At 33.6% G+C, this 13,804-nt stretch overlaps 1 protein-coding gene across 8 annotated transcripts in view; it reads left to right on the forward strand.

The window, feature by feature from the left end:
- Positions 1–13,804, forward strand: part of NAA16 (N-alpha-acetyltransferase 16, NatA auxiliary subunit) — a 68,647-nt gene that overhangs the window by 16,989 nt on the left and 37,854 nt on the right. For 5 of the 8 annotated variants that reach the window (XR_003623802.2, XM_007186788.2, XM_007186789.2 and 2 more), the window contains 3 exons: positions 2,393–2,512; positions 5,291–5,386; positions 10,945–11,051. Coding sequence is in view for 7 of the 8 variants with exons in the window: in XM_007186788.2 (XP_007186850.1) it covers positions 2,393–2,512; positions 5,291–5,386; positions 10,945–11,051 (323 nt within the window). In the remaining variant the exon portion in view is untranslated. The remainder of the gene's footprint in view (positions 1–2,392; positions 2,513–5,290; positions 5,387–10,944; positions 11,052–13,804) is intronic. The other 3 variants (XM_007186790.2, XM_007186795.2, XM_057532731.1) reach the window with 3 other exon arrangements.

The following is a 13,804-nucleotide window of genomic DNA, read 5'->3' on the forward strand; positions in this document are numbered from 1 at the left end:
GCTGGATTTGGGTGCAGGGATTTTGACTCCAGATTCCATTTTCTTAAGCAGTATGTTATACTGCCTTCATATTCAACCCCCTCCCCCAGTATTTATCTCCATATATAGTAAAATGAGAAGAGTAAATGACACTTGGGATCCTCATGAAAGCAAGATTCATTTATTTTCATTATGGGCTAATTAAGAAGACAGGATTCTGAGAAATAGTTTGTTAAGAATGTTTTTCAACAAAGTCAAACAAATTTTCTTTTTTATACATAGCTTTGCTCATCAATTACCCATTTCCTGAGCAAGACCGTATTAAATAGAATGTCCATCTAAATAAATAATTAGTTTAAAACTAAAATCTCATGTAGTTGCAGGACTTCTAAAGCTTAAAAATACTAGCTAAGGTTTATTTACTCTTCTGTGTTTCACAGTATGGTAATTGCTTAAACTGCTTAATTTCACTTAATTTTTTAGCACCTCTAACATGGGTATTACTTATTGTCCCTTTTTATATTTGAAGAAACTAAGAGAGGTTAAGGACTTGCCCAAGTTGCCCCCAGCCTTTCAGGAGGTAGAGTTAATTTCTAAAAATATCTTTCTGACTTCAGAGCCTTTCCTTTTTTTTTTTTTTTTTAATTTAAATAGACTTTATTTTTTAGAGCAGTTCTAGGTTCACAGCAAAACTGAGTGGAAGGTACAAAGATTTCCTATATACCCTCTGTCCCTGCGCATGCACAATTCCTCTTACCCACAACCCCCCTCCCCCCAAGCCTGTAGTTTACATTTGGGTTCACTCTTGGTGTTGTATACCCTCTAGGTTTTAAAAAATGTATGATGACATTTTACATACTACCATTGTAGTATCATACAGAGTAGTTTCACTGCCCTAAAAATCCTCTGCTCTGCCTGTTTCTCCTTACCCCCAACCCTTGGCAACCAGTAATCCTTTTACTGTCTCCATAGTTGTGCTTTTTACAGAATGTATTAGAGGTGGAGGCATACAGTATGTAGCCTTTTCAGATTGGCTTCTTTCACTTAGCAATATGCATTTAAGGTTCTTTCATGTCTTTTCATGAGTCCTTTTAACTGCTATCCTCTACTCTTGTGGAGGAATGGGGCACGATCATAGTTCTTTTTTTCTCCTTTTATTATTTTTTGAATTCAAGTATAGTTTAACATACTGTTTATGGTTTTAACTAGTAAATGTTTATGTGTGTTCACTTTGTACCAAGTAGTGTGCTGACCATTTTAAGTACATTATTTCAGTTGATTATCGTAAAAACGGACTGATGTAGTTGATATTTTGCAGGTAAGGAAATGGAAATTGGAAGTTTTGTAAGTTATTCAAAGTCATAGAGCTAGAAAGTGGTAAAACTGGTAGTTACACCTTGTTGGTCTTACTGTAGAGCTTGAGTAATATACAATATAATAAAATAAATAGTAAAATGATATATATAATAATTACTGTAATATGATGATGATGAAAGCTGAAATAGTATGTATGACTGAAGACATTTCAAAGGGTTGTCTGAAACAGATTCTGTAGGGAATGGGAAAGCTTAGGGATAGAAAGTTGAGATATATTTTTTGAGATTCTGCCTTTTATCTTGATTAGGTGTGCTTTCCATCTTATCTGAGAAGTTCGTTATTTATTTATTTTGGCTGCGCCGTGCGGCTTGCAGGATCTTAGTTCCCCAACAAGGGATTGAACCCGCGCCCCCTGCAGTGGAAGTATGGAGTCTTAACCACTGGACCGCCAGGGAAGTCCCTATCTGAGAAATTTAGATTCTTATTTCCCATGCCCACTTTCAATTTGTATGGCTTAGTAAAAGAAGTTGAGTCTTAGAGGTGACCCACATGTAAACATGGTTTGTGTAGTTTCTTGCTGTGAAGTGGTATTTAGTGTTATTGTTTTGTGAGTTAAACTTCTCCAGTTTTAGTGACCTGGAAAGGACAGTAAGAGAATTGAATGGAGAATTGTTTAACATAAGAATTGATTAGGAAAAGTACATTAAAAATCTTGCAGTAGGAAGGCAGGGATATTTCATTAGAATTATTTACCAATCTATATATAAGGTAACTTTAGTTACTTTAAAGGATGTACAAAAATGTGCATAATACAAAGATTTTTTACTAACAAGTTAATATCATATATATGGTGTGGGAGGGAGCCAAAAATGAATGTTAGTATAATAGAATGTGTAAATGAAGGTTCATTTCTGAAGACAAGCTGTGAATTAATCTATGTTTAGTTATTTAAACTGCAACAAGCCCTAAAGGGAAGCACCGTACAGTTGTCTTTCATAAACATCTATTATACTAATAATGCTTAGTGAAATCTCTGGGATTAGAAAGGTATTTAATGTTTAAGCAAAATGAATGTGACATTTAAACTTAATTTTAGGGGAAATGCTGTTGAAATTGGGACGATTAAAAGAAGCGAGCGAAGTATTCAAAAACTTGATTGATCGGAATGCAGAAAATTGGTGTTATTATGAAGGCTTGGAAAAAGCTCTACAACTTAGTATGTAATGATTTTTCTCCTACCTTCTCTTAGCTAGTGTTTTTTTTTTTTTTAATTTATTTATTTATTTTTGGCTGTGTTGGGTCTTCATTGCTGCGCGTGGGCTTTTTCTCTAGTTGTGGTGAGCAGGGGCTTCTCTTGTTGCGGAGCACAGACTCTAGGCGTGCGGGCTTCAGTAGTTGTGGCTCGTGGGCTCTAGAGTGCAGGCTTAGTAGTTGTGATGCACGGGCTTAGTTGCTCCGCGGCATGTGGGATCTTCCCGGACCAGGGCTCGAACCCGTGTCCCCTGCATTGGCAGGCAGATTCTCAACCACTGTGCCACCAGGGAAGCCCTCAGCTAGTGTTTGAAGTATAGTAAAATATAAAGTTGTAAGAATATTTGAGGATGCATATTTTTAGTTTTAGCATTCATGTTTCCATTTAGGAAAATTACAGGTTAAACATGGGAGTGAAGATGAATTCAGATATTTTTATATTTAAGTGATAAATGCTTACAGATTATTTTAGGTTTCTTGATCCATTAAAATGTTACTAATTTACACTAACTAGAGTGGTGGGGAAGAAAATGGGCATTCCCCTTCTGGGAAATGTCATAATTGTTTAGTATTTTTAAAGAATAAGAGGACTGTTAGTGTCAATCTCTAAGAATAAGAATCGGGCCAAAGAAATGTTGCTGAGAGTATGTTGTATATAGCATCAGCATAAAAACAATTCTTTTACTTTCAAACTAGGCTAATTTGTGTAGAATAAATTGTATACATCTTCTTTTGAAATTTGATTACCTTGACTCTTTTCAGAAATCTAGAATATTATTCTAAATTTTCCCTAATATTCTCATAATTAAATATCTTTAGGAGCAGTTAATATTGCTAAAATCATATTTAGTCATGGGTAAGTAAGTATATGGCTGAAATAATTATGAAACTAATATGAAATAATTATGAAACTCGAAGGTGTTGAAACAGCAGAATTTTTAAATTTAAAAAGTATGGTAAGTAGGTAGCTACCCATATTCATTAATAGTAGGAAGAGCTATGAGAAAAATTTATTTGTTGTATCTTAATCACTTGTATACATGAATCCAGGTTTTCTGTGTGTATTTAAAATTTAATATCACAAATTATTTAAAAAGTTCCTTAAATAATTGTTTTTAAGAAAATAATGAAAATTAAAATATTGATTAGATCAGTAGTCTGTCTTTTAAAAAAAAAAACAGGACAAAAGTCATGTGTCTGCAGGTTGGAAATGTGAGATAACTGATTTTTCTTTAAACTACCAGTTACTGGCATGTTAATCCCTTAACTGCTTTAGTAAAATGAATGTAATATGTTCCATATATCAGGATCCATGCTTACTATAAAATATATTGATTATAAAACGAATTCTTTTTTTTAGGTTCCTTAGGACCTTTTCTCCCCCATGGTAGGTTCTGGAGCTCCAACTTGTGACTTCAAATGGGGCATTGAAATGGTTTGGTTTTTGTCTCAGTGTAACTACATTTATAAGACTTGTTTTATCTGGTAGTGGGAAAATGTTTTTTATACTCATAGTTTGTCTCATTCTCTAAGATTAGGTGTAAATATGAGAACTGCTTTTTAAAAATATGCAATAGGCTTCTTGTAAATTTTAGTATAAGGGTCCTTAATATTTCATGAAGTCTCCAAATCATTAACAGAACGTGAAAATAATTTTTCACATATCCCAGTTTTTAAAATTAAACCACATTGGAGCTCCAGAATGTATTATTGGGGGAAGGAAGGAGTCTAAACAAAATCGGACTTTACTTTTTAAAGTGCTGTGTTTATAATCTTGATACTGAACACTACATTTACTGTGGCTTGATTGCTAGCACCAAGGGTTATTTTTATAATAATTATATTTCTGTGGTCTGAATTAAAATCCACCTAGAACCTTATAGTTTAAAAATGGGTTTGCTTTTTCTTAAAAATTCTGCTGTAAATTATCTTATTGCTTATGTAAAATAATGCATGTGATCTCTCTTTGTAAATTATGCAGGATATTATTTTAGAATAATAAACTAGACCTAGATCCGATTCTGCAGATTGTTACTGTAGTTTACGTATAGATCCTGTATTTAGTACTATAAAATTAGGTTGGTCTTGACAGGGAAGATACAACTTTCTTTTAGAAGTATATTTTATATCATAATCTTTGGGAGAAGTAATTGCCACTTTAAAAGTCTGTTCTAATGGGGTTCTTTTTTTTGGTACCTGGACAGGGATATGAGCTAATGGAGTTCTTTGTAATAGAGTTTCACTGAAGATTTTAAGTGTCAAACCTCCTTAGCAACTTAGTTCATCTTTTAAAATATTGCATTCATGACCCTAAAACTATTGCTTCTTTAAGCCTATCAATAGGCGTTACAGACTTTGTTGGGTTTATGTGGGTTATATTGGGGTAGAGGATTTATGTAAGATACGTTATAAGGAACATTTTCTTTTTCGTGGGTTGTGCATGCAGGAATATCAGAGAAGTGCAGTGTATCTTGAGTCTGTCTTGTGTGTATATGATTAGAGTTGGATGTAGACTCTGTTGTGGTGAAATTTTGGTTTTCTCTGGACTTTGGGTTTAAAATGGTGATTTAGTGATTATTTCATTGCCACAGAGTTTTTAATGTCATTCTTACAAAAATTGAGAGCAGCTTTAATACTGATAATGTGATTTTTAATTTATAACATAATTTTTAAAGTTTATTAGCATTTTATCATAGATAAAAGTTTTGATGCTTTGAATCTGACGCATATTTACTGATAATAGGCACTTTAGAAGAGAGGCTTCAAATTTATGAAGAAATTAGTAAGCAGCACCCCAGAGCAATTTCACCTAGAAGATTACCTTTGAATCTTGTCCCAGGTAATATTAGGATATCTTTTGTAACACTAATAATTACTTGTTGAAATTACTCAACACCATTCACATTTTAAAAGCTTGTTTCTGGAATAGAGTTTACATCTACACCAGTCTTGGGGGTGGGCGAGATCAGTTATTTATTTGTTATGCATATGTTGTTAAGAGTATTTACGTTGTTAGCTTTATGTTGGTTTTAAGTGTCAGAAGTTATTTATATAAAATTGTTTTTCTTATGTGACTTTAAAAAGTAAACAGCGTATTTAGAAGGTAAATTAAATTCCTTAGAATTGATGACAAATTATATGCGAGGTATTGTGATTTAAGTGGTAGAAGTTTTGACATTCTAGATCTTCCTTTTAGGACATAAATTCAAAGAAAGAGTTGTGAGCTCTTTGTGCCCACCACAGTGTTAAAGAATATCACCAATGCTGTGCAAAGGCCCTCTCTCCTCAGAGTTGATTGTATTCTTGAAATTTGCCTTTTATCATGCTATTGTTTTTGTAGAGCTCCATGTATTTTGTATCCCTAGAAGTAAAAACAAAACCCTGCATTTGTACTTTATGTAAATTGGAGCACTGTGGTATGTATTCTATGATTTGCTTCTGTTTGAACAATAGTATATTCATGACCTTGACCTGAGTTGTAGCATGTAGCTGAACTCATTTGCTATTGAGCTTATAGGAGGTAAAGAGTATATTAGCTCTTCAGTTAATGACTTTGTTGATGATTTTATGCAAAATTGTGCCTTTTTCTTAAAGTCATCTTTTATTTTTAGTTGTAAGTGCTATATATTATGAATTATTTATTGGGACTTCTGGCATGTCTTTTGATACAAGTCAGACCCTAGAATGCTAGTGTAACTTAAAAATCTCTATTCTAGGCATGGGGCGAGGGGGGGAGTATACTTTCTAATGAATTCTCATTTACAATGGAAATATTTGTTTAAGTAATTGTGTTATTTTCTTTTTATCAAAAGATTAATGGAAATTAAAAGCTTTTTATTTGACTGACTTTAAAAATACATGAAATACCTCTTAGAAGTGTATTGGATTAGACAGTAGATACAAATTTATTCAAAAATAAATAAATAGTGCCTTTCATTTATGTAAATGATGAATAGTATTCTGATCCTCCCTGTTTTGTTTCGGCTTTGTGAAGTAGGCAGATTTCCTAATGTTTTCCAGGGAACATTAAGTCCCAGTGGATGTGAATAGGCTTGGTGGGGAGGACGCCTTGTACTGAGATGTTCTTCAGTCACATGAGTTTGGGAAACTTTTGGTTAAACACAACAATCAGGCTTCTGCAGGACTTCCTAGAACTTTCAGTATATGAGTTGTGAATTTCCAAGGTGGGATGTACTGTGCAGAGAGGAACATTTCCCTAGTAAAAGCATTTTCTGGAAGACGCTCGAGCTCACATTTCTGTATCTCCTTTTAAAAAAAATAACAGCCTGTTGAAATATAACTCATATACCATAAAATTCACTTTTTAAAGTGTGCAACTCCGTGTTTTAATGTGCTCAGGGAGTTGCACAACCATCATCACTCCTAGGTTTCAGGAAATTTTCGTCACTCCAAAAAGAAAACTCATGTCCATTAGCAGTCACTCCCAGCCCCCAACCCCTGAACCAGACAACCACTAACCTAACTTTCTGTACCTGTGGACTTGCTGGTTTTGGACATTTTGTATAATTAGAATCATACCATAGGTGGCCTTTTGTGTATAAGGTAGGAAGTATATTGTTACTGAAAGATAATCTGGAGCCAGTTGTTGAATGTGAAGTGTGATTTAGGTTAAAGTGGAATCATTCTGGACCCTCTAGGACATTGTCTTTGAAATGCTAAAAGGATCTTTTTACAAGCTAGACCTCAGATGAGGGGTCTTGATGGCTTGGGCTTCAAGGTCAGCATCATTTGAGGTTCTAACATACATGTATTTACAAAGCTCTGGGGACCATATATAAAATTGTGCAACTACTTAATTGTACCTTTGCAACAGCTGAATACTTCATGAAGTTTTTTTGCCTGTTTAGAAATATTTTTATGTGTAATAAGAAAGGTATCTTAGCATTATCAAAGGCAATAAGATCTTTTTCAAGAAACATGATGGAATTTGAGAATGCAAGTTTTGAAAAAGGCTTACTGGTTTTTAGATAAAAAGGTTTATTGCCTACAGATTAGTGAACAGCCAAAGTCCTGGGGAGATTCTGCAACAGCCTGAAATATTAAGTGCTGTGAAAACAGTAATTTTCAAAATAACTAGTTTAATTCATCGTGATCTATTAGTCTTCACTGGCCAAGGAGGGAGAAGAGGGAAGGAGATAATCCAGAGTATTAAACGAGAATGCTAATCACATTTTGCTCCTATTTTATTTTTGTTTCATTGGATTGTTTTTATTTTTTATTGAGATATAGTTGACATACAATGTTTAAGTTTAAGGTGTACGATGTATTGATTGATACATTTATATATTCCAATATTATTATCACTGTAGTGTTAGCTAACACCTCCATTAGGTCACATGATTATCATTTCTTTTTTGTAGTGAGAACATGCACCATTATTTAGAGTAAATTCCCAGGTTATCGGATACAGTCTGATCTTGCTGTTTATGTTCATTATTTTAGTGGTGGTTTTTGGGATATCAATTTTTATGTGAATCTGTACTACATTTAGTGAAGAATTAGCATAGCATCTCTGTAGTCAGATAACTTGTTTTACAAGCTGCAGTGCTAAACAGGCACATAATGATTTTTTTTTTAATTTTAGAATTTTATTTATTTTTTTATACAGCAGGTTCTTATCAGTTATGCATTTTATACATATTAGTGTATATATGTTAATCCCAATCTCCCAGTTCATCCCACCACCACCAGCCCCTCCCCACTTCCCCCCTTGGTGTCCATATGTTTGTTCTCTACATCTGTGTCTCTATTTCTGCCCTGCAGACCGGTTCATCTGTACCATTTTTCTAGGTTCCACATATATGCATTAATATACGATATTTGTTTTTTCCTTTCTGACTTACTTCACTCTGTAGGATAGTCTCTAGATCCATCCATGTCTCTACAAATGACCCAATTTCGTTCCTTTTTATGGCTGAGTCAGGCACATAATGATTGATAGCTTTTTTTTCCCCCCCTAAAGGAAAGACTATGGGGGTACTAAAGAATTATTTTAAAATAGTTAGGAAGAAGGGAGGTTATTTATTTTTGTGAAACAGTTTTTCTTATATGTAAAGAAAAAAATTTTGAGATGGGTAAATAGTAAGTAATTTTGGGATATAGTGTGTGACTGAGCAGTTGAGTAGCTGGGTAGCCTTCTGGTTTAGACAGTGCATTCATACAGTTCTGAATAAAAGGGTGCAAAACAGGTTTTAACTGAAAAGTCTTTTCTGTGTCTCTGTCCTCTGGCCACCAAGTTTACTTCCCCAGAGACAGCCACTGTTACTCGTAGATGGTTTAACTCTTCCAGAAATACATTGTGCATATACAAGCAAAAGTATGTGTTTGAGGGTTTATGTATAGTTTTCCTTTTTCCTCCCCCTTTTGTACAAAAGTAACATAGATTGTTCTGCACCTTGTTTTCCTTTTCACTTAACTCTGTATCTGGAGTTCAGTCCTATATCAGTATATAAGACCTTCCTCATTCTTTATCATAGCTAGCTGCACAGTTGAAATAAAAGTTTAATGGGAGAAGAGGCTTTCAATGTAGTGGATACTTGAGAGCTGAGTACATTGTCTTTTAAGTAAAATTGCCAGTATGATCTGAATAGATTGAGAAAGTTGAAGGGGAGTTCAGAGTAGCCTCTGACATGAAGGTAAAATGCATGTTTTCTCAGTCGATGATAGCAAATGTGGAAACTTAACTATAGAAATACAATAGCTGTCAGATGTCAAGGTGTAAATGATAGACAACATTTATTGAGTGGTTACTGTGTGCTTACGCTATATACTTTTCATCTTGTGTGAGTCATGAAAGAGTACTCTTGAGGCTGGTGTTGTTACCGGCATCTTACAGTGGAGAAATTGAGGTTTTTAGTGGACGGTGTCACACACGAAGTAAGCAACAACATCCCTGACTGCCTGCCACAATACTGTTAACCTTTGCTTTATATCAGAGGAAGTGCTGGAAAGATTTGATCTCTGAAACTTTTTGATTTTTAAGGAAGTAATGATGTATATTTAACCCAGAGTGAAATTTTGTGCAATCTTGATAATCTGTGATTTTCAAAAGATTATATACAGAGTATACCGAAGGAACACAAAATACCACTCTGGGTTGAATATACATGATTACTTCCTTAAAATTCAAAAATAGTTTTAGAGATCAAATCTTTCCAGCACTACTCTGTTATAAAGATCAGAGATCATCTGAAAACAGTCTTCCTAGTAAGTTGAGGTAACAAATATTAGATAAAATTTTCACTCAAAATTTAAATTTCTCCTCTTAATTTTTATGACATCTGTAATATGTTGGGTATGCATGTTTTGTTCAGTAGTGTCAGTCAGAACAAATAAAAATAACCACTTGGGTTGTTGAGTATTTTGGTAAAATGTGATACATAAAGAAACCTTAAGAAAGGTCATTTCAGTAGTCTTACTTTAGCTTAAAACATTCATGACATATATGTATCTTTTTTTTTTTCCTTTTGAGTGGGCAAATCCATGTCCTTACATATTAACCCTTATTGTCAAAAAGTTAGAGCTTTTGTATTTAAAATTAATTTTTTTCAATTTTTTCTGCTTTTAAAAAGTGACACTGAAACTTTTTGGTAAGGGTTTAGCAATAATAGGAGATTTATTTACTTGATGTTACAAATAGGGTATTTATTTAATTCTAATGTTAGCATGCCTCAGGGCTCTGTCTGATGTCTTATGGATGTTATTTTACTTATTGTCTGTCTCACCCACTAGAATGTTAATAATTTCCATGAGGGCAGAATTAAAAAAATTTTTTTTGTTTTAATCACCGCTATATCCTGGATACCTGGAACAATGCCTGGCACATAGTAGGTGCCTGATAGATGATTGTGGAATGAATGACTGTTGAAGTAAATCACTAGTTGATTCAGAAAACATTTGTAAATACCGTGTTAGTGTTTAAAAAGATATTTTGACTGCTACTTAAATATAGTGCTGGTTACAGTAGAATCCTTATATAGTTTGCAGAGTGCCTTCTGAGATGTAGGATTGAGATAGTAGGATTGAGCCTCTGCTGGTCAGTGAGGTTAGGAAAGGTACTTCCTATCGGGACTGTATTCAGAGTAGATAGTAGGTTACTTTTCCTCAAAGCTGCACAGTCATTTTGTTTACCTATCTTTTGAAGTGTTCCTTGAAGATATTTTGAATCTACATCTAGGGAAAATACACTTGCCAACCGAACCGAGATATTTGTTGTTACGCTTTTTGGCGGTAACAAATAATGCTGACTGACTTTTTGGGTTTAAACATTGGATATGGGAATCATTGTTTCTGAAGGAGTTTTATTTTTATTTATGAAATAATTTTGTGAACTGTTTGCATCAGTCGAAGTATAACAAAGTACACTTTTGTTTCTAGGTGAAAAATTTAGAGAACTAATGGATAAGTTCCTGAGGGTTAACTTCAGTAAAGGCTGCCCACCCTTGTTTACTACTTTGAAATCTTTATATTACAATACAGAAAAGGTAAAATTTGGTCTTTATTCAATTGTAGTCTTCTTACTAACTTAATTATTATAGAAAGATTTCCATGTAAATAATATGCTATGATTCAATCATTTTCTCTATTCTAGTAATGGTGTGCACCTTAATCTAATAATAGATGAACTGAAATTGTATGCATGTACTGTAAGTAGTATCAAAGGAAATGTCAATCTGAAATTTACCAAGTAAAGGGTTTATAAAAGCACTAAAATAAAGGTTGTTGTTTTTAATGGGTATACTTGTCTAGTGGGATTTTAAGTTTGACCTATTGTCACCAGAGGTCTATATTTAACTATTTCATGATTAATTATCTATTATTTTATGGTATGACTGTGGATTTTTTAATTTGTTATGCTTGCTTTTAAAGTTAGAGCATGGAAAATTGTTACTGCAACAGTAAAATGTCATTTGGCGCTGTTAGTTTTAACCAATAGGCTACATTTTAATGTAGTTTTAACTAGTTTTCGAATGAAGAGAATCACTTTCTGCTTTTTTAAATTAGGAAATAGACTTGGTTTTATATTAGAGAGATAATTAGAAAATTAAAAGTTAATAGAAAATAAGTTATACTTCTATTTCCAAGCATTGCTTCTTATTTATTAAGGTCTAAAATCTTGTGTTCTTTTCTGTGATCAGTTTTTGAAAGTTACTAGTGGATAAGGAAAAGATTTTATTAGAAATGCTAAAATATTTTTAGTTAAACCTATATCACTTCATGTTTATTTAGTTTTGACCCATAATTATTTGTAAATTAGTAATAATTGTGAATAATAAAATATTGAAAAAAGTCAGTGTTAGGTATAACTGATTGACACTTTCTTCCTTTGGCAGCAGGTTTCATAAACTAAAAGGGACAACTGATAATATCTAGAGGGGAGTGGCTGAGGATGGCTAACAGAACTTCTGTACTCTGTTCCTACCATTGGTGCACCCAGTCTCCTTGCCAACTGGGCAGATCCCCACTTTGGGAAAGAGACCTATAGTACCCGACTAGTAAAAAGTGTCATTTACATTAAAACAAACAAACAAACAAAACTTACAATTATTTAATATCTGTAGTATGCTTTATTTGATTGCAGTGGTACTGCTATCGATTTTTTTCTGCAATTAATTTTTTTCTGTTGTTTTCTTTGATAGTGATGGATTCATATGAAAACATGTAGCAGTGCCTACCAGTAATTTTTGTAGGTTATTTAAATTAGCATTTGCCAAAATTCTTCTCTTACTCATTTAGGCAAGGGTGACAGAGAAGAAAGATGAGATAAAATGTCGGAAATAATAAAGAACATGTATGTGAATGAGAATAGAGTAGTGCTTTTGTAACACTGTCTTACAGCAAGTACTGAAGACAGAATTTGTTCCTTACAGAATTCCTTACAGAATTTCTTAAGCTATCACTGGGCTTTCACTGGCTTTCTCAGTTTTCATAAGAGGCATAGACTTAAAAAAAAAAAATCCCTCCAATATTGATCGAAAATTACCATCTTAAAGGTGTTAAGCATTTGTTGGTATTTTATTTTTTAAAGCTTGGAAATTGTGTTTTTAAAGAAGGCAGTGAGAATGCATTCATCTATATGGGAACCTCTGACATCTCTTTAGTGTTAATTTTTGAGCACGCAACAGGAATGTTTACCATGTGTTTTTGAGAATTGAATTAAACTGCAGAAAATTGAGTTTAAGTTGTCAGAACTTAGTATAGTGAGAAAAAATGTACAAGTATGGGAAATCCTTCTCAAATCATTTTGGTCACATATTTGTGATTACTCAAGAGGGCATTTTAAAATTTGCGTATTTCTAATCCGCAGTGAGTCCTGTTTTTAGCTAAGGGCTGCATTTTAGCTCTCGAAGGATTTCAAAGAGTTAAGGCTGATAAACAATTATAGTTTTGTAAACTTCCAAGTCTTAAAGAATACTCCATGTCAGGTACCATGAAAATGAAATTATCTTTTGAAGTTAGCTTAGGATATAGTACAAGTGTCAAAAAGTATTTAAAAAATGTCTCCAGCATTTTAAATTGTGAATTTTGACCATAAATATTTTGGTTTTTTCCCCCCAGCAATTTCACAAGCACTTAATGTGTTATGTAGTCTTCAATATCTTCTTTTTAATGACAGCATAGTCTTTTATCAAAATCATACCTCCAATTGAACTTTGATTTTCAAAGTTTTTGCAGTTAAAAAAGTATATCTTTGTACACATAGCTTTACTTAGGATTTTTTGTCTCATAAATTCTCAGAATAAATTAATGGGTAAAAGGTATGAACATTTTGTTATTCTTGAAAACATCAATTTGTATTGCGACTACCAAAGTGTGTGAAAGGTTCACTGTGCCCTCACCAGCATTAGGCAGTGTTAAGTATTTTCTTTTCTTACATTTGCTTTTCTAATGAGATTTTTTTTTTAAACATAAAGAAGCCAAAATTTAATGTAACCAGATTTGCTGATCTTTATTTCTATTGTGGAAGTTCACCTATTGTTTTAGAAACAGTTTGGAAAGTCCTCTTCCTCTTGAGCAGTGCTTCTCAAGGTGGGGCGGGGGAGGGAATTTTGTCCCCCAGGGGACATTCTGCAATGTCTGGAGATGTTGTGGTTGTCAGCGTGGTGGGTGTGCTACTGATACCTAATGTGGGTGTAGCCCAGGGACGCTGCTGAACACTCTTCAGTGCACAGGACAGCCCCCCACAGCAAAGAACTGCGTCACCAACATGTTGGGCTGCGTAATTCTAGGGGCTGTC

The sequence above is a fragment of the Balaenoptera acutorostrata genome, chromosome 18 (assembly GCF_949987535.1).
Source record: "Balaenoptera acutorostrata chromosome 18, mBalAcu1.1, whole genome shotgun sequence".
NCBI classification, from domain to species: domain Eukaryota; kingdom Metazoa; phylum Chordata; class Mammalia; order Artiodactyla; family Balaenopteridae; genus Balaenoptera; species Balaenoptera acutorostrata.